The sequence below is a fragment of the Mytilinidion resinicola genome (assembly GCF_010093595.1).
Source record: "Mytilinidion resinicola strain CBS 304.34 unplaced genomic scaffold BDZ99scaffold_3, whole genome shotgun sequence".
Classification (NCBI taxonomy): Eukaryota; Fungi; Ascomycota; class Dothideomycetes; order Mytilinidiales; family Mytilinidiaceae; genus Mytilinidion; species Mytilinidion resinicola.
The window spans coordinates 852,382-880,363 of NW_022985439.1; the positions used below are offsets into that span (position 1 = coordinate 852,382).

The 27,982-nt window shown below is 51.9% G+C and overlaps 15 protein-coding genes across 15 annotated transcripts; 10 read left to right on the forward strand and 5 right to left on the reverse strand.

Moving 5' to 3' along the window:
- The first annotated feature begins 669 nt into the window (after positions 1-669).
- Positions 670-2,536, forward strand: BDZ99DRAFT_184624 (uncharacterized protein). The gene is made up of 2 exons (XM_033713081.1): positions 670-1,173; positions 1,221-2,536. The coding sequence occupies exons 1-2, from the start codon at positions 822-824 to the stop codon at positions 2,429-2,431; spliced, it is 1,563 nt and encodes a 520-aa protein (XP_033581747.1). The 5' UTR covers positions 670-821; the 3' UTR covers positions 2,432-2,536.
- Positions 2,537-3,592: 1,056 nt separating this feature from the next.
- BDZ99DRAFT_566726 (uncharacterized protein) lies at positions 3,593-4,473 on the forward strand (the record flags this gene model as incomplete). Its single annotated transcript, XM_033727618.1, has 2 exons — positions 3,593-3,810; positions 3,866-4,473. The coding sequence occupies exons 1-2, from the start codon at positions 3,768-3,770 to the stop codon at positions 4,471-4,473; spliced, it is 651 nt and encodes a 216-aa protein (XP_033581748.1). The 5' UTR covers positions 3,593-3,767.
- Positions 4,474-4,647: 174 nt separating this feature from the next.
- BDZ99DRAFT_515560 (uncharacterized protein) lies at positions 4,648-4,989 on the forward strand (the record flags this gene model as incomplete). The annotated part of the gene is made up of 1 exon (XM_033724983.1): positions 4,648-4,989. The coding sequence occupies one exon, from the start codon at positions 4,648-4,650 to the stop codon at positions 4,987-4,989; it is 342 nt and encodes a 113-aa protein (XP_033581749.1).
- A 1,343-nt stretch (positions 4,990-6,332) lies between these two features.
- On the forward strand, positions 6,333-7,372 carry BDZ99DRAFT_458767 (uncharacterized protein). Its single transcript, XM_033718993.1, has one exon. The coding sequence runs from the start codon at positions 6,607-6,609 to the stop codon at positions 7,039-7,041; it is 435 nt and encodes a 144-aa protein (XP_033581750.1). The 5' UTR covers positions 6,333-6,606; the 3' UTR covers positions 7,042-7,372.
- On the reverse strand, positions 7,373-8,877 carry BDZ99DRAFT_458768 (uncharacterized protein; the record flags this gene model as incomplete). Its single annotated transcript, XM_033718994.1, has 1 exon — positions 7,373-8,877. A coding segment is annotated over exon 1 (1,115 nt), but the record flags the coding sequence as incomplete, so codon positions are not given.
- A 2,882-nt stretch (positions 8,878-11,759) lies between these two features.
- BDZ99DRAFT_367379 (heterokaryon incompatibility) lies at positions 11,760-12,197 on the reverse strand (the record flags this gene model as incomplete). Its single annotated transcript, XM_033714762.1, has 1 exon — positions 11,760-12,197. A coding segment is annotated over one exon (438 nt), but the record flags the coding sequence as incomplete, so codon positions are not given.
- A 505-nt stretch (positions 12,198-12,702) lies between these two features.
- Positions 12,703-13,113, forward strand: BDZ99DRAFT_458771 (uncharacterized protein). The gene has a single exon (XM_033718995.1). It carries the CDS (start codon positions 12,718-12,720, stop codon positions 12,946-12,948), a length of 231 nt encoding a protein of 76 aa, XP_033581753.1. The 5' UTR covers positions 12,703-12,717; the 3' UTR covers positions 12,949-13,113.
- Positions 13,114-13,404: 291 nt separating this feature from the next.
- On the forward strand, positions 13,405-14,101 carry BDZ99DRAFT_485369 (uncharacterized protein; the record flags this gene model as incomplete). The annotated part of the gene is made up of 2 exons (XM_033722706.1): positions 13,405-13,718; positions 13,807-14,101. 2 exons carry the CDS (start codon positions 13,405-13,407, stop codon positions 14,099-14,101), a joined length of 609 nt encoding a protein of 202 aa, XP_033581754.1.
- Positions 14,102-14,474: 373 nt separating this feature from the next.
- On the reverse strand, positions 14,475-16,517 carry BDZ99DRAFT_184750 (uncharacterized protein). The gene is made up of 2 exons (XM_033713083.1): positions 16,090-16,517; positions 14,475-15,957 (listed from the first exon to the last, which is right to left on the reverse strand). Exons 1-2 carry the CDS (start codon positions 16,143-16,145, stop codon positions 14,517-14,519), a joined length of 1,497 nt encoding a protein of 498 aa, XP_033581755.1. The 5' UTR covers positions 16,146-16,517; the 3' UTR covers positions 14,475-14,516.
- BDZ99DRAFT_566733 (uncharacterized protein) lies at positions 16,176-17,775 on the forward strand. The gene has a single exon (XM_033727619.1). It carries the CDS (start codon positions 16,396-16,398, stop codon positions 17,446-17,448), a length of 1,053 nt encoding a protein of 350 aa, XP_033581756.1. The 5' UTR covers positions 16,176-16,395; the 3' UTR covers positions 17,449-17,775.
- A 311-nt stretch (positions 17,776-18,086) lies between these two features.
- BDZ99DRAFT_434624 (uncharacterized protein) lies at positions 18,087-19,581 on the forward strand (the record flags this gene model as incomplete). The annotated part of the gene is made up of 2 exons (XM_033717452.1): positions 18,087-18,374; positions 18,430-19,581. The coding sequence occupies exons 1-2, from the start codon at positions 18,252-18,254 to the stop codon at positions 19,579-19,581; spliced, it is 1,275 nt and encodes a 424-aa protein (XP_033581757.1). The 5' UTR covers positions 18,087-18,251.
- A 137-nt stretch (positions 19,582-19,718) lies between these two features.
- BDZ99DRAFT_184705 (eukaryotic translation initiation factor 3 subunit K) lies at positions 19,719-20,930 on the reverse strand. The gene is made up of 3 exons (XM_033713082.1): positions 20,698-20,930; positions 19,955-20,460; positions 19,719-19,899 (listed from the first exon to the last, which is right to left on the reverse strand). The coding sequence occupies exons 1-3, from the start codon at positions 20,865-20,867 to the stop codon at positions 19,856-19,858; spliced, it is 720 nt and encodes a 239-aa protein (XP_033581758.1). The 5' UTR covers positions 20,868-20,930; the 3' UTR covers positions 19,719-19,855.
- A 1,228-nt stretch (positions 20,931-22,158) lies between these two features.
- On the reverse strand, positions 22,159-22,524 carry BDZ99DRAFT_566736 (uncharacterized protein; the record flags this gene model as incomplete). The annotated part of the gene is made up of 1 exon (XM_033727620.1): positions 22,159-22,524. The coding sequence occupies one exon, from the start codon at positions 22,522-22,524 to the stop codon at positions 22,159-22,161; it is 366 nt and encodes a 121-aa protein (XP_033581759.1).
- Positions 22,525-22,907: 383 nt separating this feature from the next.
- BDZ99DRAFT_184866 (uncharacterized protein) lies at positions 22,908-24,278 on the forward strand. The gene is made up of 2 exons (XM_033713084.1): positions 22,908-24,068; positions 24,140-24,278. Exon 1 carries the CDS (start codon positions 23,236-23,238, stop codon positions 23,989-23,991), a length of 756 nt encoding a protein of 251 aa, XP_033581760.1. The 5' UTR covers positions 22,908-23,235; the 3' UTR covers positions 23,992-24,068; positions 24,140-24,278.
- Positions 24,279-25,398: 1,120 nt separating this feature from the next.
- Positions 25,399-27,769, forward strand: BDZ99DRAFT_377615 (P-loop containing nucleoside triphosphate hydrolase protein; the record flags this gene model as incomplete). Its single annotated transcript, XM_033715078.1, has 5 exons — positions 25,399-26,004; positions 26,228-26,464; positions 26,514-26,916; positions 26,968-27,171; positions 27,219-27,769. Coding segments are annotated over 5 exons (2,001 nt in total), but the record flags the coding sequence as incomplete, so codon positions are not given.
- Between the last annotated feature and the right edge of the window lie 213 nt (positions 27,770-27,982).

The window sequence follows — 27,982 nt, forward strand, 5'->3', positions numbered from 1 at the left end:
GCCGTGCAGCGGACCTGCGGGTGACTGCGCCTGGGACGGAAAACTTGCATGAGCCAAAGGTCATGTGATTGCGGCCGCGACGGGCGCCCGTACACTGCCATGTGCTAGGCTACAGTGATCGATATAGCGGTGGGCAATTTACGGTGCTCATCTAGACGTCTGCTCCTCTGCTGCTCCCGTCTGTGCTGCGACTGCGCTTGCTCCCACGCGTGCGGCGTAGAGAACAACCGTCACTTCACGCGCATGCTTCAGCCAGTGGCCCAACAACGCCGATTGGCATCGCGTCTGACAGCCTCGAGTCGGAATTACCGTCGACGGAGACAATGCGACCTACCATCCGCTGTGGTAGCAGAGCATGGCATCGATGGCCGGACGGTGCCCACGCGCATGCAGGCCAAGTGCGGGCAGTATACGAGACTCCCCACCTGGCCTTAGAGACGCCATCAAGGCCTCATGATTCGCCCGTCGGGCCCCCGATCCAACTCGCAGCGCAACTGCGCGTCCACTCTCGACCTTCATCCACGATAGCGCTCGGCTGACCCGCAGCAATAAGTCTGGCGACGGCTGTCATCTTGCAGAGGCACTTTGTTTTTAATCATCATGTCCCTCGCAGCTCCGACGACTGCTCAACCTGCAAGACCCGGACCCGCGCTGCCCGCAACACCACGCCCAGCCCACCCAGCCCTATCTTCGACCGCCGTGCGCTGCAACCCGTGACGTCTCCCGCGAAGCCTCTGCACTCGGCCCGCCCTCGCCCTGCCACCCGGAGTGCTCCCAGGCGGCGAGGCCCGGTAGATGCTTCCCTTACCCCGCTGCTCGCCATGGACTTCGTTCCCGGCATCCTCAGGCTCAGCAGCGAGCTGCTGCGCGAGATCCTCGACCACATCGAAGCAGATCCCGAGAAGCTCGTCAGCCTCGACCGCCGCGCCTATCTGTCGCAGGAGTCGTTCAAACCGCCGCCGCCCCCGGCCCGCGACCAGGCCGCGAACATCGCCAGCTTCCGGCTAACATGTCGACGATTCTCGGAGCTTGGCGCCATCCACCAGTTTGCCCGCGTGACAACCCGCTTCTCGCGCAAGGGCCTGAAGCGGCTGGAGAACATCGCGGGCCAGGAGCACCTGGCCAAGCATGTCAAGAAGTTCAGCTACATGGTGCCGTTTTTCTACGTTGAGGGTGCGCGCGTCCCCCCTAGCCCTGGAAATACGGCTAACAGCTTGCAGGCCGAGAGCGGGTTCGTGACCTCCTGCCCAATCTGCAGGACAGCCTCGGCTTCCTCGATGTGCGCCATTTCCAGCGGAAGGTGAACGAGCAGAAAGAGATAGTCCAGACCAAGGAGGATGTCCGCGTCCTAACCAAGGCCATATCCGCCTTCACGTCGCTGCAGCACGTGCAGATTCTGCGGGTCCAAGACCAGGAGGACGGGCTGCTTCTGGCCTACATCCGCCAGCACGACGAGCTCGGTCAGCTGGTGGAGCTGAAATGGCCACCCGCCTGCTCCCACAGCACCAAGACCATCGGTGCGGCTCTGCTGGCGTCGCGGTCGCCCTGCACCCGCTTCTCTTCGCCCATGCTGAGCCCGGTGAGCGTCATCGGCCTTGCCCACGATCCGCCAAACACCTTCCAAGTGCTTGCAGAGCGTCTAACCTGCCTCGAACTCCACTTCGACGACGGGTACGATCTCGACAACCGTATGAAGGAGCTCTCCACCCTGTCCAAGGTCGTCTTCAGCGCTGCTAAGAATATGCAAGCCGTGCACATTGGATTTCCCTCGCATAGGCCACTGGGCTTGAAGTTAGAAGACATCTTTCACAACGTCAAGTGGGAAAAACTACTCGCGTTCGGCATCCAAGCATGGAAGCTAGATGCCGACGAGATCATCGCGCTAGCGCGGCGGCATCGAGAAAAGCTGCGTGGGCTGCGGTTAAGAGACGTGTTGCTAAAAGACGGAAGTCGGTGGAAAGACGTCCTAGCGTTCCTAAGGGATGACATGGCGAGGCTGGACTGGGTGAGCTTAAGAAGAATTGACTACGCAATACACTTCGACGAGCAGTGGACGCTGGGGGCTGAGGTGCCTGACGACCCTCCAGGAGGCGCCAGCGACAGTGATGATGAAAGCGACGACTGGGACCCCCACGCCGAAGCCATCGGGGACGAATCGCCTGATCAGTCCGACATTGAAAGCACAGGTTCTCCCGAAACGGACTCAGAGGCCGGAAGCGATGACGAGCCGGAGCAAGGCGGGGGCATGGATTTCCCCCCAATGTCACCAGACACGCCTGCGTCGGCCGCGTGGTGTAGCTGCAACGGCCGTACCGGATATCCAGACAGCGCTGACGACCTCGGCGACGATGGCATTGCGGTGTCGTACCCCCAGCGCAAGTTGTGGGAGAAGTGGGTGGTCAGGCGGTGCGCAGAACACAGCCACAAGTAGGGCAATAGATGTCCGCGAATTGAACAGCGGCAGAGCCACATCTCTCCACGACTCGCTGATCCCTGACACCGATAGCCGCCGGGCCACGTACATACAGACTCGACCGGCCAGCATCACCCAGGTATGTCCTGGCTCCCACCCACTTTAGCCTATGCCTGCTGCGTCTGCAAAATTACCTCGTCCGACACTCATGGCGTGCTCGCGCTGTCATGGCCTTCTGCAACAAAGCTGCCGGGCCGCGGTCATCATGCAGCCTGGGGCCGTACACATCACACCTGCGCCGGCAGTTGTTCGGGGTAAACGGACTGAGGCCAATCGCAGTCCACGCATATCTTTCCCTCAAAGCTTCACCGACCGCGGCTCTAGACTCCCCACAGCCTGGATGCTGTCTCACCTCTCACTCCCAGCGTTGTCAAATCAGCGTGCGAACTCTCAGCCTTTTGCATGGTATCGGCGTATATCATTTGTTGGCAATGCATTGGGTTTTCCTGGCGCGTCGTGTTTCATGGGTGGCATACTGCTTGCTTACGACGGAATTTTCTCCAATCGACCATATCAAATGCTTGCTTAGCTTGCTGTTTTAGAAGGGTGTCAGCATCTTCTGACACGGCTAGCGTGCAGTGAGAGAGGTTTGTGTTTCAATTCATACACCGCGAGCAAATATCTTTATAATAGTATTTTAGTACAAAATTCAATCACGAGGATCGGCCTCTGAAATAGACTTAGGGCATTCTCTTCACTTTGCTCTGCGCGTCCAATTCCCTTTGCAAAAGAGTAGGTGACTGTAATGATGCGAGAAATTTCGGACCCGAGAAAGTCGGCCGTGTGGGTCACGTGAAAATCACATGACGGTGATGGGTGGCGAACTTCTGTGCTGAGCGACAGCAACGACTTCACATGCACCTGTCACCCTGTGTCCAACACACAACTAAGACTGGTGCAGTGACTTATCCCGGGGAAACGTAACAAATGCCGCGGCCGACAACAGCAACTCTTTCACCTCTACACACATCCACGGCCGACAAACTCTGGTCTCCACTTGGTGCTCTTGTCAATCTACTTCAAGTCTGAGAAAGACTTCTGGAGCCATGGAAGAGACATCGACTAGGGGTCTTGCAGCTACGTTGGCCCACACCTCCATCAACGACGAGAGCGATGGTGGTGCCAGCAACCACCAGCCTTTTCGGCTTCTTGACCTGCCCCGAGAGCTCTGAGACCTGATATACGAGTACATGTTGTTCCCTTTTCCACTAAGGGAGTTCATCGGCCAGGACAAGATTTGCATAGAATCGACATTACCCTATTCTCGTTACTCTCCAAGGAGGACCGAGTAGTCATGGGCGCACGGATTCGGCCAAGAGCTCAAGATCTTGCTGCCGGTATCCGCAGTTCACAGAAACGCACATAATTCCTGCCAGACATATTAAATCCAAGAGCGCCAGAGGATACCAGAGCTCAACATTTTCCTAGCCAACAAACAAATCTACAAAGAAGCGCAACCAATATTCTACAGTGTGAATGAGTTCCAATTCGGCGAGATCTACTCTAGCGTGCAGAGCATTGCCATTGGTTTAGCCTTTCTCATGGACAGACCTCTAGAGGCACTCCGCAAGATACGTTATATCGGATTTGCGATAGAGGAAACAGTTCGGACGGAGGACAACGGTAGTCCAAAGGCGGTACTTACCAATGAGAATCATGTCCAGCGGTTTTGTCAAATCGTTAGCGAGGACACGGAAATCAGGGACCTAAAACTTCATATTCGAACGTCTGGCTTCCATCTGCATGGTGCATTGGATTGGGCGTGGCCTGGAAGCACGAGACTAGATCTCAACATTGAGCCGGACTCTTCAATTCCAGATTGGGTGTGCAAGTTCCTGGACATCAACAACCTCAATTCGCTAGAAATCGACTGGAGATCAGATATTTCGCCCGTCGTAGGTCGATCAATTAACGCCATACGGTCTATGAGGGCGCATATGGTCAAGAACGGTCAAACCCTGAAGGACGAAGGTATCAGGGTCCAAATGAGGCATGACTGAGTAGGGGTTGGACGCAAAGACATCGCACCGGAGCAAAGATCGATACATGGAACTGAAGATGCAACATTCAACGAATGAGACAAGCTCGCATCGACTCCAGTAAATGGTGCATCGACTGCGGTTACTACCCTGATGGGCATTTCCCATGGTGTGAAACGGAGACACCGACTAGCAATGAACATGAGCCTCATATTGAAGCCCAGGTCGCCGATGGGGAAGTGCACATGCACGAAAATAGATCTGATCAAGCCACAACTTCAGACACTGCAGAGAAGAATTGTGAAGAGGATAAGGCGAATGACAGCCAGATGGGTGGTGAAGAGGGGGTGGGAAAAGAAGACGACAGCAAGCAGTGACGATGACGAAGAACACAGTCTCACGACCGATGATTACGACAGCAATACAAAGCTCTACTATCATCTCGCCGACGACCGATCCTATACAGAAAGCGATTTCGGAGATACCGACAGTCTATTGAGTGTCTATGGCTGGAGCGACAATGAGGCAGAGACATAACCATGCAGACTGTTTGTGAGTTCTGGGCTTACCTAAAGGATGTCATCGAGCCTCTTTGCCTCATCCTCGCTTGCACTCAGTTGGAAATGGCCGAAGAAGACTTGTCTGGCGCAAAGATCGGCTCTCTTACTACAAGATGGGTCTGCAGACCATCCCCTCTATCAGGATTAGTCAGAAACTTGTATATATCTTTGCTGCCGCTCAACAGCTAGCTTTGTCACCTTTATCACTACAACAGCTTTTAGGTCTTGGTCTGATTTCCCTCGTACTGTCGCTCGACGTCAAAGCTAACCCCTATGGTAACGCCAAGCGTGTTCTCTATAGATCGATCTATTTACATAAAAAGCTGACTGTTCGGAATTAAGCCGTACTGTTTAGGAAAATGGATGTGTTTCGTTATCGTTCGGAACGGATGCACGGACTGACCCCGAGGAAAGCGAGTTCCGTTGTTAGACGACAGCAACTCTTTCGCTCCACAAACGCCCTCAGTCTCCAACCTCTTGCCTTTTCCCGGCGCTCTTGTCAACTACATCAAGTCTGCGAGCGGTCACCAACACCATGGAAGAGGACTCGCCTGCAGATCTCATAGCGACGACGCTTGCCCGCATCACCAACACCGCAGAGAGATAGCGACACCAGCAACTATGAGGTCTTTCGGCTTCTTGACCTGCCCCGAGAGCTCCGCGACCTCATATACGAGCAAATTCTTTTTCTTGTACCACGCAATGAACCTAGGGTTGACCCGGATAGAATTTGCTTCGTAGGGATCTCCGGTATAGATTACTCGCGACTTTCATCACTAGCATTCTCGCAGAGGACCTTATGGTCATCTAGAGAACGTGGGTACAGCTGTAAGGAAGACTATCTGTCTGCGATTGCACCACCGGCATCTGCAGATTACATAATAACACAGCACCGGGGGGCGTATATCATCGTTGATGACCAGAAGAAGCCGAACCTGAACATCTTCCTAGCGAACAAACAGCTCTACAACGAAGCACAATCGGTGTTTATTCTGAGAATACTTTCGACTTTGTCGAACACCACTTCGAGACCAGTATTCCGACTTGCCTGGCCTTCCTCGCCGATAGGCCTCCAGAGGCTCTGCGCAAAATCCGCTCCCTTGCATTTGCCGTCGACGATGTCATCCAAACAAAGCACGATGGCAGCACAAGCACGAGGCTTATCTACCAGGCCCTTGTTGGGCGCCTTTGCCAGGTTCTCAGTCGGGACGTTTTGGGCCTCCGGCACTTGAAAGTGAGAATCCGAACGAACGGCGACTATTTTGCGCAGGGCCATTGGGATTGGTCTGGGACCACCACGCGACTAGATCTCCGCGCTGAGCCAGACACCTCCGCTCCGGACTGGGTGGGCGTGTTCCTGGGCATCCGCAGTCTCGAGTCGCTGGAAATCGACTAGACTGCAAATATCTCGCCTGTTATGGGCCGATCGGTCGCGGCTGTACGCGCTATGCGGGCGCACATGGTCAGGAACGGACAAGGCTTGCGGAACGAAGGGATTAGGGTTTAGCTGAGGCATGATGCTTGGTTTACAGGGGGAGAAAGCGCTGAGACGCATCGGCGGGGAAGGGGGCCGCATCGACACATGCATTTGAAGATGCAAATCGATCACCGTGGCGGAACTAAACTGCGGCGAATGAGACGGGTTCATAGACAGTCGCGCATGGGTCATGATCTATGCTTGTGTCGACGAATGCTATCGGCTGAAAACGAAACCGGAACAGAAGTCGACGGAGGCCTTGCCGCTGATGCTGAGAGCAGGGTGCATGGAGATAGAAGCGCGGGCCGCCCACAGTATGTAAATGAGGATGGTGGCGAGAACGAAATGAACAGCCACAGCTCCGCCGAGCAAGAGAGAACCGGGGAGGAAGACAGGGAAGATAGGCTTACGGCCGATGGCTACGGCAGCGAATTCGAATTCGAGTTCGAAGTTCATCACAATGAAGAGTACTCATACACGGAGAGCGACTACGGAGAAACCGATAGCGTGTTAAGCATCCACGGCTGGAGTGACGACGAAGCGGGGATATAGCCTCGAAGCACAGAGACGCATGACCATGACCGACAATATGGATTCGAGGGTGTGGAATGACCATTCGGATCCGATTGATAGCGAGGATGAGACGACGGAATGATTGCAGAGATGTCGAGTTCAGAGCTGGGACTCAACCAACGAGTTGCTTCGTTGAATTGAATTGGTTGAAGTCTTGGCAGTCGATTCAGTCAGTTAATGACTGCCCACTTGATTAATCAACCAATGCCTTCGTTTCTGTTTAGTTGACCGTACAAGGCTACAAGCTTGCCGTCAATCTTGGCGAATTGAATTAATTAAATCAATTTCGAGGGGCCAGATTGATGGAGTGATTAAGTGATTCCTAGCCCTGATCGAAACCTTGCGGAGCATACACTGAGCGGTAGATCAGCCGGCGATACAGTACAGACAAGTTGCTTAGGTATCGATTCTGCGGGTTCAAAGTCCAATAGGATTACAAGATGCAACGCCTTCACCTCTGCACTCTTTCCTACCATTACTTTGAATCCTTCCCCCATTGCACTCTCAAAATTCTTCCGTCAAACTCATTGACTTTTGACTGACTATTCTAAGCCCCACGTGAGCCCACGCCAATCCTAAGTTAGCAGCACATTCACTATCAACCCTCACATCACCGACATCACCCTCATCCCAGCCTCACATCACTCATCAAAGCCCCTAACACCCCCTACTCAATCACCACACTCTCAAATCCCCGGTCCGCCTCCGCCCACCTCCTCAAATACACCTGCCCAACCCCAACCCTCCTTCCCACTCCTCCTTCTCCACCCTCCCCAACCATCATGACATTAAGCGTCGGCACATCATCCCACTGATGCACCAACGCCCCCTCGTTATCAAAATAACTCAAGTCCGCCAAATGTTTCGTATACGCAATATCCCGCTTCTCCGACGTCGAAACCCAGCGGCGAGGCCGCGGCGGCCATTTACGAGCAGGAAGGTGTTCAAGACGGGCTGAGAAAGCAAGGTGGTGCGGGCAGCTTGGGATATGCTGGGGCGCTGTTGATTCTGGGTTTGAGGGTAGGGCGGGTTTTTGTTCGGTAGGGGGTTTGCTGCAACCGCAACCATACAGCGCGCTTGGGGACAGATGCTGAGCGCATTCACCCAGAAGTCCGCTCATGAGGGCCGTGCCAGGGTACTGGGAGGTCGAGAGCGCGATGAAGCGTACTGGCTCTTTCCGACCGAGATTCTTATAGGGCTTCGCCCAGTGCTCGGTGAGGTAGATACCGCCCGCGACCAAACCGTCCTTGTTTCGAAGCAGGAAAGCATGGCGTCCCACTCTGACACTTTCAGCATCGGGGCGCTCCTCGGCGTGGTGCTCTAACGTAAACCACGCTGTCTGAGAGTGTACCAGTATGCGGCCAGGCACCCGTGCTAACTCGATATCGCTGTCAGAGAAGACAGGATTCGCTGTGTGGTAGTAGGCGTCGAAGGCGTCGTGCCAGTACGTAACATAGTCGGGCCATTTTCGCCAGAGGCGGGCTTTGTACTCTTTTCGTGGACAGCCTAGGAGCACGTAGTCTGGGGTCTCAGAGCGGATACAGCCGTTTTGCCAGGCAAGAGCGGCGACGACTTGTGCTTGCAGCGGGTAGTTGACGTCGTAGAAGAGCAGTTCGTCCCTCTGGCTCGGTTCGGGGATGGTCAAGATTGTTGGTTGAGTGTCAATCGACGTGACGATGCCCCAGAACGCGAGACTGCAGCCTCGTGGGGATGCGCCGCGGAAATGGATAGGGCCGTATGCCGAAACCCATGACCACGTTGGAAAGGTGTCGTTCGTAGAAGTCATACGACTACCGGTGTCATCGAACGATTCCCATAGTATAGCGCGATCGAACGCTTTCAGGGGCATGCCAAACACCATATGCGGCCCATACATCCCATTCAGAATCCCCGAAAAAGCCCGCAAGATATCGCTAGGATACGTCAACGATCGCTTCGTGTACGCCTCCACCCTATCCAGATAGGAGACTTGGTCCATGAATGTGCCTGAGATCTGTGCAGGTCCCTCTGCCTTGACAACTGGGTGCTGGTCTTGGCGGGAACGGTAGTACACGCCAAATTCGGTGAAGTACAACATTGCGATTGAGGCTTCCGATTCTTGATAGGTCCAGCCGCGTGTTTGCCATGCGCTCTGGGAGAGGCACATGGAGAGGCTTGGTGTGCTTTCGATGAGTTCGATGTCGTGCAAGTTCAACCTCTTTTGAGTTGACAGGCGAGGGAGGGTAACGCCTGGTAATCCGTAGGTCGCGCCTTGTCCTGCTGCGGCCACGATAGTAAAGGTAGATTTCCGATAGATCGCACCCATTTGATCTAGCTGAGTAGCTTTTAGCTCTGGAGAATCATCCTGTATAATGCAAAGGCGGTCTACCCAGAGGTAACTTTGCCCGAGGGCTCTGCATACTGCTATGGCGTCCGTAATTGTACGTGGGAGGTCTACGTGTGCTAGACTACCTACGTTTCCAAGTTCGAGAATGTTTTGCCGCGTGGTTTGAAATTGGCCGGCCGGCTCTGTGCCCCATACATAGGATAGAGCAACATATTCGGAACCGAGAGGTCGATTCACGATGCGTGATTGAGTGATATCGATGACCCTAAGGTCTTGGAGCTCCTTCTCAATATATGGAAGGGTCTCACTATCTTTTGTAGCTGGAATTTGTTGTCCAGATATCCAGTCGCAAATCATAGTCCAGTCTATGAAATCACTAAGCAACACCTTGTCGTCGAATTGGAGCAATTCTCTCCCTAGCGTCGAGGCTGAATTGGAGCGGATGTATATATCTTTACTCAGAGGTCCGATGCGACAAGGGCCACCCGGAGACTTTGGTAAACCTAGAGAAAAGGCCCCATTCATCATGATATCTACATCATTTCCAGAACGTTTGCAATGATCAAGCAAGCAACTGGCGACAAATTGGCAGAAATCGCAGTCCTCGGATCTTTCACGAAATGGGTCGATCCTAACGATAGTTTCCGTCTTTCCGTATGAATCGGTTGCAGGGTAGCACATAATAAGATGTCGAATCTGCAGATGTTGGCATGTAGCACACAGCTTTGGAGGTAGCAGCTGCTTTGCCTTGTGACAGTCAGGACACTCGATATGGAATAGACACTGTTTGAAGGGTTCATCAGCTTTTCGGATACCATGTTCGCTCCATGAATCAGTGATCAATGTAATCGTCTGAGAGGAACAGAGGCTGCATGTGTTCTGATTGTTGAGCGGCAGCTGGTTTATCGCTGAGATATGGAGAGTACCAAGCTTTTCTGGCGATGTCATCGCGATATAGCTGTGGAAACTTAGAAACGAATATTGGCGTCTTGTATGCGTTCGTGAGTTCTCTGTCTCAGGCTCGAGTTCTAGCCGCGGCCTGCCAGGTTCCAGTTTCCGCCCCCAACTCTCGAGTAAACTTGCCGTCGAGATGTTACGTCTCAGGGCTGACTTGTCTGCTACTTTATCATCAGCGCAGTACTCTCAGCATTTTCGATGAGTCGATATTCTTTTCTGTGCTTTCAAAGTAGTCTGTTCGTATTCTTCCCCACTTTGTACTCTCAAAAATGACTTTCTGAGCGCCTTTCTCTCTTCTTTCATCTTTAAGCAACGTGTCTAGATTCCCTAACCTAGTCCCGGTATCGGAATTCGATCACTCCCATTGCCAGTGCTCAGCCGCAGTCGTATCTTCAATACTCCAGTGCACAAACGAGCCCGCGGCGCGAGCAAACATGCACAGAGCGGTCAGCTCCAGCAACCCCACCTCTAGCCCGTAGCCAACGATGCTATCGCTGACCGCCCGGCCCTGCAGGGACAGCAAATCGTCACGTAGAAGCCCGAATGTGGCTTGCGTGTCCCGCTCTTCGTCGGGATGAGAATGAGATGGAATCACTCCCAGTCCGACGACGCGATACGGGATCACGCCTTCCTCATTCGCATCATAGTGAATAGGCCGGCATATGCAAGCAAGGCGATGGTTTGGGGCGTTTGGACTCTCAGAATTGAGAACGAAGATGGTGTCGGCCACGGAGGGGATGTCGAAGCTCCAGATGTGGTGCAGCGTTGACGTTCCAGGGAATTCACGGATGGTGTAACGTCTGGGAGGGTGTTGTTGGGGTGTGTTCTCCACTTTGGAGGCTGCAAGATCGTGTAGTGGGTTTACGTCTGCGGCAGGAAGTTGAGTAACTAAACGACCAAACCGTTTGAGTTTCGCGAAATAAGATCTAGCGATCAAATTATCGGCCAGTGTGGACTTCGGATTCGATTGTAGGATCTCTTTTGCGCACCCGAGTGCCCGTCCGAGATCCACTCCGAGACGTGTCGATAGGGTGTCGCAAAATGGTAGGCATGGGATGCCATCGTAGACTTCCTGTGGAAGCGGGCAGCAGCTCATGCTCTGCAGGAACAAGATCTCGATAGGAGAGGAGTAATCGGGCACAAGGCTCCCAGGGTTGTCTTTGGTGTCCGATGCAAGACTTAGGAGACCGTAAATCAGGTCTCGAGGCTCGGTACACCTAGACATGTGGCATTGGAAGAGGAGTTGTCGAAGTGTTAGCCTGGTGGCGATGATACGGAGCTTTTTCAGCTTGCCGAGCGGATGAGTCGGGTTCCTCATGCCAATTGACTGGTTGTCAGTATCCTGGTCCGGCATGTGGAGGATGAAGTCGGGCCAAGTAGCGGACCGGTCTCCACAGAAAATATGGATGTCGGAAGCAAGGACAAGCTCTTGGATGATCCATGTTCGCGTCCAATACTCGCGACGTTGGAGAAATGCAATGGCGGCTGAGCGAGGGTTTCTGGCGTCAGAATCGACCTTTTTGAGTGATTTTGAAGGGGCTTGATTGAAAGAATCAAAATATTCCTCGCTCCCATCAGCTTGAGGTCCAAGCCAGACAAATACCGACTTTGCATTGGAGTAGATCAAACCCATCAATGGGACTTGGATGCTCTTTTCCGAATTATCGTTCTGACTAATGCAGAGAGCATCAACCCAGAGGGTCACAGTTGCATCCGCCAAACGGAGCTGTTGTAAGAAGTCGAAAAGATTTGCTTGAATGGAATGGGCCACGCCATTGAGCTCTATCTCTTGGAGGCTGCCAGGAACTCCCCATGTGTATGAAGCAGCATAGTAGAAAGGACTTGATGTCAAAGAGCTGTGGATGAGGGAGCATTTTATGATTTCCTCTCGGTCACCTGGCAAGAGCTCAAGAAGACGAAAGTCCTTTGGCTCTTTAAGCGGTTGATAGGCGAATTTCTCGAATTTGGATGCCATAATTGCATTTCAGGAACACGCCCTGGGGCATGAATACGTCGAAGCTACAGTAGATTTCTCAAGCTAGGTTATGAAACGGCGCAAAGGCGATACTGATCATGGTTGAGGCTCCAAACGAGACATCACTTGCCTGCTTTGTTATGGATGTATTGACTTCTACTCCGCTGGAGACGAAACTTGCTATTTGGGTCGTACAGCTACCGATTGCTGTAGCGTCTTTCCGGGTCAAGAAGTCGTGCGGTGGCTTAAGGTACGTGATTTGGATGAAGGCTGGCTGCCCTGCTATTGAGAAATCTTAGGGTGTACACCGGACTAACCGCTTCCATGCTAGCGGAACAGAATAAATCAACCTTCACCCCTACAAAGGTACGTACACCTGGACATCGTCCTCGCCGTAATGCCCAAGCGCCCTTGTACAAGCCCACTTCTATTGCTGTTCAGTGGTCTCCAACGTAACTATCCCAGAGATGACGTTTCGCCCAAACCCGCGATCGACGTTCTCCAAAACCTGCTGAGGCTGGTCCCTGTTCCAAGAACTTCGACACCACCCAATGTCATCTACGATAAGGCAGATCGGCACTTGCTCGCGAAACAGACTGCTGCAGGGAACCGCCACATTAGCTGTTAATGCAGGAGCCGGCTGGCATCATGACAGGCTTTGGTACCTCGTATCTGGGTAACGGGCCGCCACTCAACAGCGAAGAGCGAGCGGAACTTAAGAATAAGAAGTGGGATGATCCGTAGGTTGGCTACGGTAGCGCTACATATTTTATAGACTTATGGTAGCATCCCTAACTAAGATTCGGAACTCTTCTCTTTCTCCACCAAACATCTTCATCCACCATAAGTTACACTGCAAGAATCTCTCCCTCTCTGTCGCTATCCCTTCACTATGTCACCTAACCACACCCTCGCCAATTCCGTCTCCCCCACCGAAGAGTCTAAACCTCCACCAGACTCCACCACTCAAGAAACCACCCCCAAACCCTTCAGCATAATGAGCATCCATTTTCCCCGCAAACCCCTTTTGGACCTCTCCTCCCGACCTACCCTCAACCGCACCCCCTCCGTCCAAACCCGCTACATGAACATGCTGCTCGCCCTCGATACCATTCCCCGTCTGCACAACATCCTCGCATCCGCCTTCACGTGGATCCTACTCGCAGGATACGTGATTTTCCCAGGCACCTTCACCTCCCTCCAGAACAGCGACGTCATCAACGACTCCAAGAGTAAGAGCGAGGCTGAATCGACAGGTAAAGAAGTGCTGCGGCACGTGGCTTTCCTGCCATTACTATGGGTCGCGGCGGTATGTTGCATAATCGGAGCTAGTGGGATGTGTTGGCTGTGGTGGAGGTGGAGCGAGAATTATGTGTGGTTGCTAAATCGGATATTTTTGTATGTGAACTCTATTTACTTTTGCATGATAAAATATGGTGTTATGTGTGTAAGTGTGTATTATGGCTAACGGAAGTATGCAAATTAGACCCGGCTGCCTCAACAGCCTCGCCGGCCTCGTCAACACGCTAGTAAGTGTGTATACGGCGCAGAATCGGCAGTGGAGCATCACAGCGAAAGTCACTGTCTGCGTTACTGGATCGTGCACGTTGGTCACGGGGCTGCTGTTTGTGGTGTATAACAACCTCGTACTTTCAAAGGTTAAGCGGAAGCACGAGCGTGAGATGCAGTTGAATGGGACGGAGGACGAGCACGAGGATATTCTGCACAAGATCAATCGGAAGGCGCGTGAGCCGGCATTGGAGCCGAGTAGTGTGGTGTAGGGAAGGTTTCTTTTCCATTCAATAAGGGGCTTTTGTGATTTATCTCACTTCTTCAAGTGCAACCTTGACCTCCATCGTTCAACCCAAAATCCACTTCACCATAACCACTAGCTCATTTAAGCATTGATATATGCCAACCCACCGATTTCCAAGGTAGAGCACGTATGGTGCTAGAACACAAACTTTTGACCTCTTTCCTGCCACTGAATCCAAAATTCGCTCCAATAAGGCGAGCTATTCCGAACCGCGACAAGATAGGTCGATCGGGGGCGCCTGAACTCGTTTGGATCCACGCTATCGAGAGTTATGCATCTCATCTGAATTTGTGGTGATGTGTCGAAGTGTCCAAGGTACTGTATACCTGCGTCAGGTCTCCTCCGCTTCGTCATCACTCCAACCATGGACACTCAAGCTATCAGGGTCTCCGTTGTTGCTGGCGCTTTCTTGGCCGTCGCCTTCGTTTATTGTTCTCGTCTTCGCCATTGCCTTCACCGTCTCCTGCAGTGTCCTGAACGGCTGAAGTCACATTCGACCGACTTCCGTGAGTCTGGTTGGCTATACCAGCTTGCTGTCCAGCTGCTGGTTTCTTTTGGCAAGCGCAAGGATCAAGCTCCTCATCGCGGTTGCAATGACAGCACTCTCCTTCAGGGTCCCAGAGAGCGTTTTGGCGTTGCCGAATGGTGCTTCTGCCATGTTGATCGGCTTGCATGTGAACCGTCATGAAGCGGTCACTGTCGCGGTGGGAATGGCCAAATCCCTGATGCCGACGCCTCATGAGAACTCGAATGCCTTCATTCTTGGGATATGTAAATTTTCCACTATTCTTGACCATGGCAGACCTCATAGCTCGAACAGCTTTGACTGACCGTCCTACAACACGTGCGGCATCTGCTTCCCAAACAACCTCAAGAGAGTCAAGATTTTTGTTGATTCTTGGAAAGGTTGGCACCCAAGCTGGGATCCAGGAATACCATTCGGTGCTCATTTCGACTTTCTCACGGTTGGCCCAATCCCACCTCTCATAGTCGTCGTCAAACTCGCCAACCAAGAACGTTCGGATGAAGAGCGTCAGGTGACGGAATGCCATCCGCTGGCTGATCAGCTCGCCAAGAGCCATATCCCGACCTCCGGAATAGATATATGGCTGCTTTTTCACATCCTGAACGTCATCCGTTGGAGGATCTATCTTTTCATCGACGTGAAATTCAATGCTGCGGATCGTACGGAGTGTTTCTGGAGATCTGTCGTGAAGAAAGGCCGCGCATGCAGGAACTTCGCTGAAAGCGAATGTGTTCTTAGAGTAGAATATCAGCTGTGCTTCTTCGTAGATCTGCTTGTTCGTCAAGAAAATTTGGAGATGCGGTCTTCCCCTGCCAGGTTTCGAAGCGTCGTCGGTGGTCTTCAGTTGATAGGTGCAGTGAGGAAAAATAAAGCGTTCAGGCATAGCACCCAGATGATAGCTCATGACTAGGGTTTCATCGTAGTCGCCCCACACCCATGACCATACGCTTCTCGAGTGGTGTGTCTTCGCGGCCAGCCTTACCGGGTAGGTCAGAGACAGCCCGAAATATTGGTCAAGTCTGCCATCTTCACGTACTCGGATAGCCTGGACGTCAACCTTGTCCCGGACTACCATCTTCTCGTATATCAGGTTTCGGATCTCTCTGGGCAGGTCAAGCAGTCGGAAGCTGGCGGTAGCTGCCGCATCTGAGGACGGATTCTCTTCCATGGCGCCGAGGGCCTTCATCGAGCTGAATGGGTTGACAGCAGCACGAAAGCGATGGTAAGGGTGGAAGCTTGTGGAGTTGTAGTGAGTGAGGGGGAGGTGAAGTAGTCGCTGCTGCTTAGTAAGGCTTCTGTCGTCGTCAACAGTCCGACTCGTTTGTGTACACTGCTTGACCGGTTCTTGTGGTCCTGAAGCACATGATCGAGGACTGGGATCTTAACGGAATGCGGCTGTGCGTGCATGTGAAAAGTCACTCGCTCACCTGTTGTGTTGCTCGCCACCGAGCCAGCTACTGTACTTAACCGCTCGTTCCACCATCTCCCAGACCTAATTTTCTCATTCTACATCTACCAACAACGTACTGCAGCTGTGCCTCACTAGTATTAAACTGCAATATACCAACACCTTGTCGAAAGATTTAGCTGCGGACTGAAGGTATGTGCCTACAGCAACGTCGGGTGACGCCGTCTGGAGTGGCACTGCAACTTTACCAATTTTGCAAAATCATTGATTGACGTCGTTTTCAAATTTAGGAAAGTGTGTTACACCATCCTTAACACCAGCAACCATGGAAAAATATTTTCGTTTGCTGGATCTTCCTCAAGAGCTCCGAGATCGAATCTACTACTTCATGCTAGTCCGAGATTGGGCGGATACCATTCCGGAATCGAGGATCACGCACAAAAAGTATCCCGCCATCGCCTACCAACCAGCGGAGCTCACAGAGGAGACACCTCCCGGTTATGAAGCTCCCTTCCTCAATATCTTCCTCGCAAACCGCCAGGTCTACAGCGAAGCGTCTCCTGTCTTCTACTCGTCGAAACGTTTTGCTTTTAATGAACCTCCACTCTCCCTTATGACAGCCTACACGTGGTTGATTGGCAGACCAGAACAAGCGCTGGAGAACATTCGGTCGATTTCTTTGACGGTCCGAGAGTTTGCTGACCCATCGTACCTACCAGTTGTTCGTGTGGAATGTCACGATTTCTGGGACGTTTTATGTGAACTTCTTCAAGGACTGCCCAATTTTCGCCATCTTGAGCTCATAATCCGGACAGTAATAACTACGGTAGACCAACAGCCATGGGACTGGGCAACTGATTGGACCGTAAATAACTGGACCATGGACGATCTCAAGCTCGCCCAGCAGCACAAAGCAACTCCTTCATGGATTTATCCCCTATTCGAGATACAGGGTCTGGAAACACTGTGCTTAACTTGGGTGACGAACGTTACTCTTATCGAGCGAGCAATGAGAGCAGCTAAGTTGATACGAGGATCCATACTCACCAACGGAGATACGATGGGTAAGGAGGGTATTCGACTTCGGCTTGACCACTACCTGTCATGGGTCAACAGCTATCATCGTGTCAAGGGACGTACGGTCTTCCTCGAGATCAAAAACGACAGGCACGGCAAGTCGCTTTTGACTAAACTGGGCGCTCGACGAGGCCCCAAGGATCCATGGAACCGAGGCGAGGACGCCGATCTTATACCAGATCTTGAAGAGCTCGAGCTAGATCCGGTAGAACCGGATCCTTCTTACACGGAGAGCGATTGCGGCGATAGAGACAGCCTCAATAGCGTACATGGTTTCAGCGATGACGAAGAAGATGGGTGAGTGCACTCTTGTTTACCGCTGCTTGGGGTTTCAGAAACTAGGCCAGAATGTGAAGTGTGCATGAACAGAGAGGGGCATGCTTTTAGATCCAGAAAAACAACTACGAGTTTCAGCTAAGATGATGAATGGTTCTTTCAGGCGAGGCAGCAGGTAAACGTGAAAGAGACGTGGGTGTATCCACTGTGCAAGCGGTTGGTTCTGTTAGGAGGGAATTTCTTACAGAAGGGTAATACTTCAGCTTAGAGAGCTTCCATGAATGCAATTTTATACAAGCTCAATACGAAACGCTAATACGTAGCTCTTACTAACATTCATAACGCTCGGTCCACGTACCTACATGTATGGACAATATCTCTTCATCGATGATGTGTATAACCTTTCCTGCTACCGTCTGGAGTGCCTCAATGCACTTCCACATATCTCAACGGGATAGAAGGTTACCGGTTTATGACGGATTAATGCAACTCACGAAGATGGACTGGAAATGTCTCGAGTGCCCCAAGTGCAGAGATGTCACGAGATGGATTGATGATGGAAGGGTGGAGAGAACGTCTCACCACAGAGACGGGATGAAAACGCTCGGGCCACTCTTTTATCGATAGGCCTCCACCCGACTTCAATTTTTTGTAACCCCACCACGGGTGACAACTCATACACATCAATCTCTTAGCCCAGACTTGAGCGTAGCCTTAATTTCGAAGACACAATTTGACAGCAGCTCTCTTCGAGATATCCCCGCAGATTGATCGAGGGCCACCCCCAAATACCTCTCTATCGACTGTGAACCCAATATTTCCCCAAAAATGGCGGCCTACGACAGCGACTCTTCCGGCGGGGAGGACAATTTCACAGAAACCAACGTATTACTTGGCTACGCGTCCCAAGAACCAACCGGAGACGCTGTCAGCCATCTCGGGGGAGTTCCGGTAAATACACTATTTCACATATTTTCAAGTTCAGGCAGTAGCTAAACGGCAACAGGCTTGGTTGGACGACACAACAGCCCCATCCGGCGCCCTCGCAAAATGCAAAGTCTGCAACTCTCTTCTATCACTACTCCTCGAACTCAATGGCGACCTTCCAGAACACTTCCCAGGCCACGAACGGCGACTGTACGTCTTCAGCTGCCGGCGAAAAGCATGTCGGAGGAAGGAGGGGAGCGTGAGAGGAATTCGGGGTACAAGAGTCACCAAGGTCAAGGACGAGAAGAAGACACCAGCCCCTGAGGCCTCCACACCACAAGAGAGTGGGAAGAAGGCAGTGCAGTCGAATATCGGCGAATCGCTGTTTGGCGTCAAGAGCCCAGGGGCGTCCAGTGGGCCAGTGAACCCTTTCGCGAACCCGTTCGCATCTGGCACTGCTTCAAAAGCACCAGCGAACCCCTTTGCAACCTCAAAACCTACGAGTACACCCGAACCAGCCTCCTCCCCAGCTACATCTGCCGTAAATGCAGCCCTCACAAGCCTCCCAGTAACCTTCGCCGAAAAGGCACGCATAGCGCCTCTGTCCAAACCCACCGAAAGCATACTCCCTCGACCGCACGAGCCCTGGCCTGATCAGTCTGCCTTCCCAGAGCCTTACCCACAATACCACCTCGACGCCGACTACGAGACCCTAGACGCGTTCCCCACACCTACAATCCCGGAGAGTGCGCGTATGGATGTGGATGAGCCCTCGGCTTCAAGCGGTGGAGACAAAGAACTTTTTGAAAGCACGCTCGACAAGGAGTTCCAGCGCTTCGCCGATCAGCTGGCCCAAAATCCGGAGCAGGTCCTGAGATATGAGTTCAAGGGGGCGCCTTTACTATACAATAGGAGTGATGCTGTTGGCAAGCTTTTGGCGCCGACATCGCACGGTCAGGGTGGTGGGAAGGTTGTTGTCAAGGGCGGGAGTGCATCGCGTATGTCTAGATGCAAGAACTGTGGCTCGGAGCGGGTGTTCGAACTGCAGCTTACTCCACACGCCATCACTGAACTCGAGGGCAACTCCATGTCGTTGGATGGGATGGATTGGGGGACCATCATCCTAGGTGTCTGCGCAAAGGATTGCGTTGGCAGCGACGTAGGCGAAGGAGAGGTAGGATATGTTGAGGAGTGGGTGGGTGTGCAATGGGAGGAGGTCTCTAAGAAATAGTGCCTGAGTGAAGGGAGATGCAGAACCACACAAGTTGGTAGAGATGGTGAGAATGGCTAACAGCCTCATCCGAGGTCTGGACTTTTGGATCATTACATTTGACGATCTCTAAACTGGGATATCGTCGTCGCCTGTGGTGCCTCTCCTAACGCCGTGCCCTGCAAGGTCTCCCACCCAAATCTCGTGTCTTCGTCCATTCAGCCGTGAAGTATAACAGTTTAAACAGGTATAAGCCTGTTCCAACAGAAGTCGAACATCAAACAGCAACAAATGCCTACGCTGGTTGCTCGTACGCTCGCTTGATCAACCGTCCAAATTCTGCGAGAAATGTTAGCGCTACCCAAACCATTACCACTTGCCAAGGCCAACTTACGCTCGAATTTGACGTTCTCCGTCACGATCGTCCCCTCGGCCTTATTCTCCTTGTTCAAAGGCACCTTGATGCTGTCACCAGCAATTTCCCACCCAAACACCTGCACAAAGTGATCAAACTCCGGCCCTTGCAGATTTAACCAGCTCTCCAGCAGTCCCTTCTCCACCTCCCGCACCGCCTGGCCCACCGTCACCGCTATCCGCACGCGCATCGAGTCCTCGAAGCCGCTGACATCGGCAATCAGATCCGCGTACAGATCGTCGGAATCAAGCTTCTCCCAGAAAGCGGTGTAGTCGGCTCCCGCAAGCAGGTTGTTGAGCGAGTTGAGCTTCTGCACCGCCTCGGCTAGCGAGCCGTCGCCGGCGGACGCGGTGTTCTTCTGCAGGACGTGGGTCGGGAGGAGGGAGAGGCAGAGGCTGAAGTCCGGGTTGGGGAAGACGGTGAGGGCTTTGACGAGGATGTTGGTGATGGTTTCGTCGCGGGTGAGGTGGGGGTTGAACTGGTATCTGTTCGACGCAGAAGAGGATATCGTCAGCTTGGTTCCTTGTTTGAAAACTCTTTAAGAAGATGCGAAGAGAAGGGCGTATTCAGATAGAGCTAATAAATAGACATCATCGAGCTGAGGGGATTCAAGCCTCGGTGCTCTCCGATAATAGGAAACGTTATGGTGTTCGTCCTCATCATTATACATATATGTTTTGGAAATTTCTAAGAGGTCCAAAGGAAATGGGGCGTGTACGTACAGTTTTAGGAGGGCGAGGTTCGCGTAGCAGTCGTAGAAGGCTGAGTTCTCGCACTGCACCATCACATAGTCCTGGAACGTAGTGGTGGTTTCGGGGTTGTAGCGGTCGAGGCCATTGAGAATTACGTCGATGTTCTCCGGCCGGTCTTGTGCGTAGTCGAAGGGCCCCATGGTTGCTGTGGTGAAGAGGCGCAATGTGGGTTCTTTGAGGGCTTGAAGTTGAGGAAATTGAGTGCGCCGGATATTACCGTAATTTTGGCGTTAGCCGTATTTTATTTGGAAGGGGATCTGACGCTATGACCTTCTCCCTAAACGTCTTCACACACATCTCACGCGTCTCAACTGTCCTAGGAACCCACAAGTCTTCACTTTAATGTACAGTTATGTGTTTGCTCACCTTGGTGGTGAGGCAATGCTATCGCTACCAGTTGTCAGGGGCTGACGAGAGTATCGCGTGGAGGGTTGATCTAGGAGTTCAATCGTCGATAATCCTTTTGGCGTTTGCAACCAAGGCAGACTGAGAATCAATTTCTAACTAACCCAGATGCAGTCGTCTCGGCCTAATTGTAATACCATTCACCCCGAAAATGCTTTTGTACGGTTTCCCCTCGTCTGAAATGTAGGAAAAGTGCCCCTTATCCATTGCAATCTCCAGCGATCGCACCATGCCATCCTCTGCATCGTATGCCGACAATGCCGCCGATAATGCCTGTTCGAACCAAGGACTCGCTTCATCCCAGGCTCTGACGCTCTGATAGACCAGTCCTACGGTTATCGCAGTCCAGATCGTACGTTCATCTTCAAATCCAAACAGTTCCACAGCTTTCTCTTCGATCTTTCGGAACATCCTCTTACTCAAATCACTGAATCCACCGCGTAGAAGTCCTGCTGCAACTGCAATGCATGCTTCAAGGAAATCCAAGCTGCAAATTTTCTCCTTGTCCCACGAAAAGGCATCCCAACACATGTCCAATAGCTGCCTCGCTTCTGTGAATGTGTCTGTATGCTTGGAAACGGTGTCCAATTTGTTATACAGCTTCAGAAGCTCGGCTCTCGCTTGCACAGCTTGTATCGCAAATCTTGTGAGGTCGAGGATGCATAGAGCTTCAATGTTCCTTATCAGATCTTCGACAGCGGGCTCTCCAGTCGCCACGTAGGTGCGCGCCGCTCCGATGCCATGATCGATCCTGGATGAATTTGGGGCATTGCTCAGCTCGTTGACGATGTTTTGAAGTCGGGTTGCAGATGATTCTGCCCGGATCACAGTATCTGTACCGCGTGTCGTTCGGTCCCTATGCGGAGGCTCATCCTTTGCTCGTTCATAGGCGTCCTTGGCGTGCGCTAGAAGAGCCAAGGCGTCCACCTCCCGGTTCCAATTCTTGAGTAGGTCCACCATGTCGAGCCCATGCTGAAAGGTCTTTTTGTGTCCAAATCCCCAACGCTCAATGAAATCCTCACTGACTCATTCTAGCACCTGGTCCACCTCCCTCACACGTCCCTGTTCGGCATAGAAGTTTGCCAGCTCATAGGCAATTTTCACAGTCTCTTCATGTGTGGGTGTGAGAAGATAGCGGTGTCCCTCAAGAGCTTCCGTGAACTCCGCCTCTGCGCGGTCCAAGTACCCTTCGCGGGAAGAGTCTCTAGCCGCCTCTAGCACCTCGAGAAGGTTTGCCCGATTTCTGCCGTTCCATGCCAACGGGAACGTCTGCTTGCGAGTAGCAGGCTCTAGCTCGACCACCTCCAGTTCGCCGTCTTGCGTGGTAAGCTTCAGGCGTTGTGCGGCAGGAGAGGCATATTCTCCAGGGTCCTTTGGTGTCTCCCAATCCATATCCGCAGGGGTATCAACCACTGTAACTAGTCAGTAGCTGATTCCGACTCAACAAAAGATCTCGACTGACGTGTGACTTTCCGGGTCCGAGTTGCGCTGTTTGAGGCTTATTCTCTAGTCCAAGGCTGGCCCTTGAAGGAGAATATTGTCTTCTTTCCGTCTTCAACCTCTCGTTGGTTCGCTCTCTCCACCATCCATTGCGCAACGTCCCCGGGAAGACGCTTGATCCACTTCCACGACTTGAATCTGTCTTTGTATTGCTTTTGACTGCCACAATCAGCGTAGTCACCTTACGTCTTAATTGTCTCCTTACGTCGGGCCGAAGTCATATTCCTGCTGCATGTGTTCCATCACAGCAGGCAAGCTTTTGTCCTCTACCATATAGAGCTGATGCAAAGTATCCCTGTGTTCTTCCCAGTCCTGATCACGGAACCTTCGTCGAGAGTTTGTCGCTCGACGTCGGGGACCGGTAGGAGGTGGACGCCCAGCCTGAGTCGGCTCAATCTCCACGGCGTCATGCGGACGGGCATTCGGCACTGAGAACGGATAAGAAGCCATGGGCGGGTGTACAGTAGCTAAGGGCTCTGTAGGGTTCACACTCAGTCCACTTGATGCAGGCTCCGTGGGCTCATGATACAAAATGGGTGAAGGGAGCATGTTGCTCCAATCGTATTGTAGGGAGTCCATGTTGTGCGAGGTGCAAATACAAGAATGAGGTGTATGAAAGAGATGGATTCGAGGAGCAGACGTGGAAGTCGCGACCTTAAAAAGCAAGGCTGGCCTCGTAGCCTTTCCTTTTGTCTGTGCTGCCCAGATCGGTGTAAGTGCCGAAGTACGCACAAAAGTCCCTTCCAATGCTCCCAGGCACCCTGGTCGGAGGCGCTCAACTGTTTGTCGGGCTGTACGCGCTCTACGCCCACGACCTGGAACTGCCAGCTGCCAATACACCAGCAGGCATCAGCGCCGGCATTGCCATTGTGGTCACATGCAGGGGTTCTTCAAAAGGACCCAAAAGTCCTGCATAAAAAGTCCGTGCGATGGCCTCGCCCCGCGTTAGGTCAGCTAGGTCAGTCTGGTCAACACCGCCAGGCCGCGAAGCATCCCACTCTGTGCCACATTGATCTTCGATCTATCGTCCGAACGTCAAAAGTCCCAAGTAACGGTACTTCTGTCTCCGATACCCGACCTTTGCCTTTGACATGTCGTATGAGGCGGCCGAAAGCACCTGCAGCATCCAAAAGGACCATGAAGTCCTCAAAGGTACCGTTTCATCCCGCTGCCGACGAGTGCTCCGCCAACAGTGCTATTGTCTTGTACCTGGGAGCAAAGGTACAGGTTGGCGCAACTATAAATCTCTCCGTTGTCGAAGATGTCGTCGCTTTACCAAGTCGCATTGAGACACTGGCATATGACAGCTTGGCCACTACGCATCTGCTACTTGAGCTGTTTACAGTCGGCATTCCTTGAGAGCCTGCCCAGCAACAATGACCAAGAACACCACTACGAACTTCGGTAAACCTCATGGCCAACCTCATCATGATAATGCAGTGAGCTGAACCCGTCCCCTTCTCTATATTATCCAAAAAATTCAAGTTCTAAGTTATCCTCATGACAGCTCCAGCAGGCTAGACAGGGGAAAAGAGACGATTCAGCCGATTTCCAGTGTCGTCAAATCGAACGCGATTGGCTTGGCCCTCGAGACTCCGTGATACGGGGGCTGGAAATAATGCTAGGGGTGTTCAATCTTTGATGATGAGGCGGTGGATGCAAGAGAGTATGCGCGATCAGCCTTACCACAATATGGACCAGGTGGCTATTCTATCTCAGCGTGCAAGCGCCGAGAATCGAAACCAAGATGGGTCTATAGAAATGAGCGGATGATTGCTGGATGCATTGCAATCTTGGAGTGGCAAGGATGATGCAGTGCGAAGGAGCCGGGCGACGTGGCATAGGCTTAGCAAGAAGGCTACTAATGGAGAATATGTTTATCAGTGAGGCTGCAGAAGCGTAACCTGTTGCCTACAGCCTCTTTGCGCATCGTATCTCGTAAATGCTGTGTAACAAAGGTTTTCAACCCTGCAAAAGCTATAACGGCCAATGAAATCTCTCTCATCAACTTCCAGTACCATAGTATACCCTTGCCGTCACCTGCACTCTAATCACAGAATACGCAAAGGGGCTGTATGTAATGCTGATTCTCAGCTCATCGTTATGCTGCATTGACGTAGCGCGTGTGACCGGTCGTACGCTCGGGAACTGACAAGGCTGCACTCATTACCAAGCGTGCCTTGTCGCAGATATATTCACATCTCATCTGCCGTCGCCGTCTCATCTCTTCTACGCCATTTCCCCCATATTCCTTCCAGTTTTCCACATAACGTTTGCCACTATTAGAACGGACCGCGAGTCATGTGAGATGGAAATGGGCCCTCCTTCAACAGATTCTCCACCTTGCCAGTCGAGTGCATCGGAGAACGGTTCTGATGCAGAACACCCGGAGAAAGGCACGTATTGGTCAGATAGCCTTACTTATGGCGTCACTGACGTCTCACCATTAGACAACTCGCAACCCTTCAAGCAACTTGTATCATCTGTACCAAGTTCGAGTCGCAGAAGCAAGAATTCGACCAAGCGCAAGCGAGCTTCTAAGAAAGCTCACAAAAGGATCAGTGAGGAACGCGAACAGCGACGGAGAGAAGGACAACAGTGAGCTTGATGAGCGATAACTGTCTCCGGGTTCATGTTCAATGACAACTTCATAGCGACATCCTCGAAGATTTCAATTACAGCTCCTTCATCTCCTTAGCCATTAACGAAACACCCTCTCTCGACATCTTGAAGGATTTCCCTGCAGAAGATGGAGCAGGCGAACGATGCGAACTTCACACATTTGAGTGTCGCTACAACTCTCGTGGAGAGTCAGTGACCCTTCAGGTGGGAGCCCGAAAAGAGATCAACGCTGAGAAGCCGAAAAGTCACGACGTCGCCTTAGTCCTTACCCGAGCGTTTGACCACTTGAAAAAACTCAAATCAATCAGACTGGAGATCAGATCTCCCTATATCAAGACCGCCCTGCGTAAGGTGGTCAAGACATATCCAGATGTGATGTTCGAGACGCGCGGTCCTATTACCCTTTATAACGAACCGAGGTGCCTCTTCCACTTTCGAAAGGAACTGCAACTATACAGTGAGAACCTTAGCGATTTCAAAGCCAAACAACATGTTGACTTCTGTTTGAAATACGCGTCGAAAACGCTGCGAAAAGATATCGATATCTACGAGAAGACGATGCAGAATGTGGGAGTTTTGCCTGGGCTAGAATTTTTGGTCCTCTGGATGGCTTTCAGGCCCGGAGACCTCATCTACCATCGTCAAAAGGATGGCAAAGAGATCATAGTCCGTTTGGTTTCAATGAAGGGGGAGCTAAGGGCTCGAGATGACATGACTGTGGACGGCTGCTGGCACATTCGGGGCGAACGAGTTACGTGCATTGGGAAGAAGTTCACTTAGGTTGCAAATTGACGTGAACTCTGTTTGATTTGTGAAGCCGTACGAGCAGACTATATACTATATAGGGAGCGTAGGCATAAGTACTAATTAGAGGCAGCAGTAGGCAGCGGTAGGCAGGGTAGGCCACCGTACCCCAACCCCTCTCTGTAGAAGTTGTAATTGGCTAGGCACGTAGGCCGGAAACCCTGAGTAGTTCGATTACGCATATCGAGACGGCAAAATCCAGCAGTACGATGGTTATCGGCCACTAACGGAGCTCGATTGGTATCCTCTCGAATATCATAAGGACAGACACCAAATTACACAGAAGATTTTGGCTCGCGGCAAAGTATATCTCTCGCTTGCTGGCATACACTATCGATATTACGACGGGGCTGCGAGGATATACCGCAAAGAGGCCAATTTCACCGATGACTGGCGAAGCCGCTCAGTAAGAACTCCCGTTACAAATCAACAATAGAGCTGACCATCTGCCTCAGATACGCCACCGAATCATGATTGATAGCGGGGAATACTATGAGAACATAAGCCCACGCACATTAAATCGCGCCAACATATCGAAGAAGTTTGACCACGCAGCAGTCGAAAACTCGACGCTTCCCGAGGAAGACATACTCATCAGCGATGTTGAAATCCCGGGTTTCTGTCTCGCCACGAAGCAATGGGGATTCTTCGATGTGGCAAAGATACAGAACATAAACCTCAGCACAACAGCCTTCGACAGTCTGGTGTTGGATCCCGCGAAGAAGTCCATAATCTCTTCCTTGGTGAAAGAGCAAGTTGGCCAAATGTCTGACTTCGATGACATCGTCAAGGGCAAGGGGAAGGGCCTCATTTTCATGCTTCATGGAGAGCCTGGGACAGGCAAGACCTTGACTGCAGGTAAGCAATCAGTAAGCTATCGGATGTCTGAATGATCTGACGTGCCCGCAGAGAGCATAGCGGACTATACTCAGCGACCCCTCTATACGATTGGATGTGGTGATCTCGGGACCAAAAGCCACAATGTCGAACGAGTGCTGAACGAGTCTCTGGCATTGGCAACCAAGTGGAAAGCTCTTGTCCTTGTTGATGAAGCCGATGTCTTCATGGAGAGGAGAGGCAATAACGAGCTCGAGCGCAATGAGCTCGTCTCGGGTATGACTCCAAACACTTCTTGTCCTCCTACGCTAACGCCTCCCCAGTATTATTGCGTATTTTGGAGTATTTCGAAGGCATCATGTTCCTAACTACGAACCGAATTGGCACTATCGATCCAGCTTTCAAATCCCGCATACACCTATCTCTTTCATACCCAACGCTAGGCACAGATGCCCGACGTAAAATTTGGAAAGGCTTCGTCTCCAAGGGTTCTCCGAGTCAATCACCCTTATGGCTTGACTCCGCATTTCTTGCCAATGTGGCCAAAGAGTCGGTAAACGGCCGACAGATCAGGAACATCGTCCGCATGGCATATGCGCAGGCTGCTAATGCAGGCAGGGAAATTGAGCCTACAGATGTTACTATGGGATTGGTAGCTCACAAGGATTTTGAGATTGAATTCAGCGAAGCGAAGGATCAGAAAGAGAGCAGCGAAAATCGAATCATTGAAGGATCGCCAACAACGTCCGTGCTTACTAATTTGATAGGTGGGGGTGGGTATAATCTCATTGCGGTATGGGCCTTGGTCTTGATATTGCTCGCACTCGAACTCGAAAAGATTGTAGGAAAGGCAAACTCTTCAGTGTCTGGTTAGTGGTCCATGCTATGAGTCGTTTAGGCGAATAGAGATATAGCTACATATCTGTGGATAGACTTCAATATGTATCGTCCAGGACGGCAATGTAGACTGTGATACAGAAGTTGGCAAGATTGCTTGAATAGATCGAAAGGCCTTTATCACAATAGCGACTGTTCATGCTCGCAATAGTGACCAAAGTATGTTCTCATATACTCTCCCAAACCTGCT

Coding starts and splice junctions, on each gene's coding strand:
- BDZ99DRAFT_184624 (XM_033713081.1), top strand. CDS start 822: ATGGACTTCGTTCCCGGCATCCTCAGGCTCAGCAGCGAGCTGCTGCGC. Junction 1,174..1,220: donor GCCGTTTTTCTACGTTGAGG/GTGCGCGCGTCC, acceptor AACAGCTTGCAG/GCCGAGAGCGGGTTCGTGAC.
- BDZ99DRAFT_458767 (XM_033718993.1), top strand. CDS start 6,607: ATGCAAATCGATCACCGTGGCGGAACTAAACTGCGGCGAATGAGACGG.
- BDZ99DRAFT_458771 (XM_033718995.1), top strand. CDS start 12,718: ATGCCCAAGCGCCCTTGTACAAGCCCACTTCTATTGCTGTTCAGTGGT.
- BDZ99DRAFT_184750 (XM_033713083.1), bottom strand. CDS start 16,145: ATGGTGGAACGAGCGGTTAAGTACAGTAGCTGGCTCGGTGGCGAGCAA. Junction 15,958..16,089: donor GGTGGCGAGCAACACAACAG/GTGAGCGAGTGA, acceptor TGACGACGACAG/AAGCCTTACTAAGCAGCAGC.
- BDZ99DRAFT_566733 (XM_033727619.1), top strand. CDS start 16,396: ATGGAAAAATATTTTCGTTTGCTGGATCTTCCTCAAGAGCTCCGAGAT.
- BDZ99DRAFT_184705 (XM_033713082.1), bottom strand. CDS start 20,867: ATGGGGCCCTTCGACTACGCACAAGACCGGCCGGAGAACATCGACGTA. Junction 20,461..20,697: donor AACCTCGCCCTCCTAAAACT/GTACGTACACGC, acceptor TGCGTCGAACAG/ATACCAGTTCAACCCCCACC. Junction 19,900..19,954: donor GGAGAACGTCAAATTCGAGC/GTAAGTTGGCCT, acceptor CATTTCTCGCAG/AATTTGGACGGTTGATCAAG.
- BDZ99DRAFT_184866 (XM_033713084.1), top strand. CDS start 23,236: ATGAGGTGTATGAAAGAGATGGATTCGAGGAGCAGACGTGGAAGTCGC.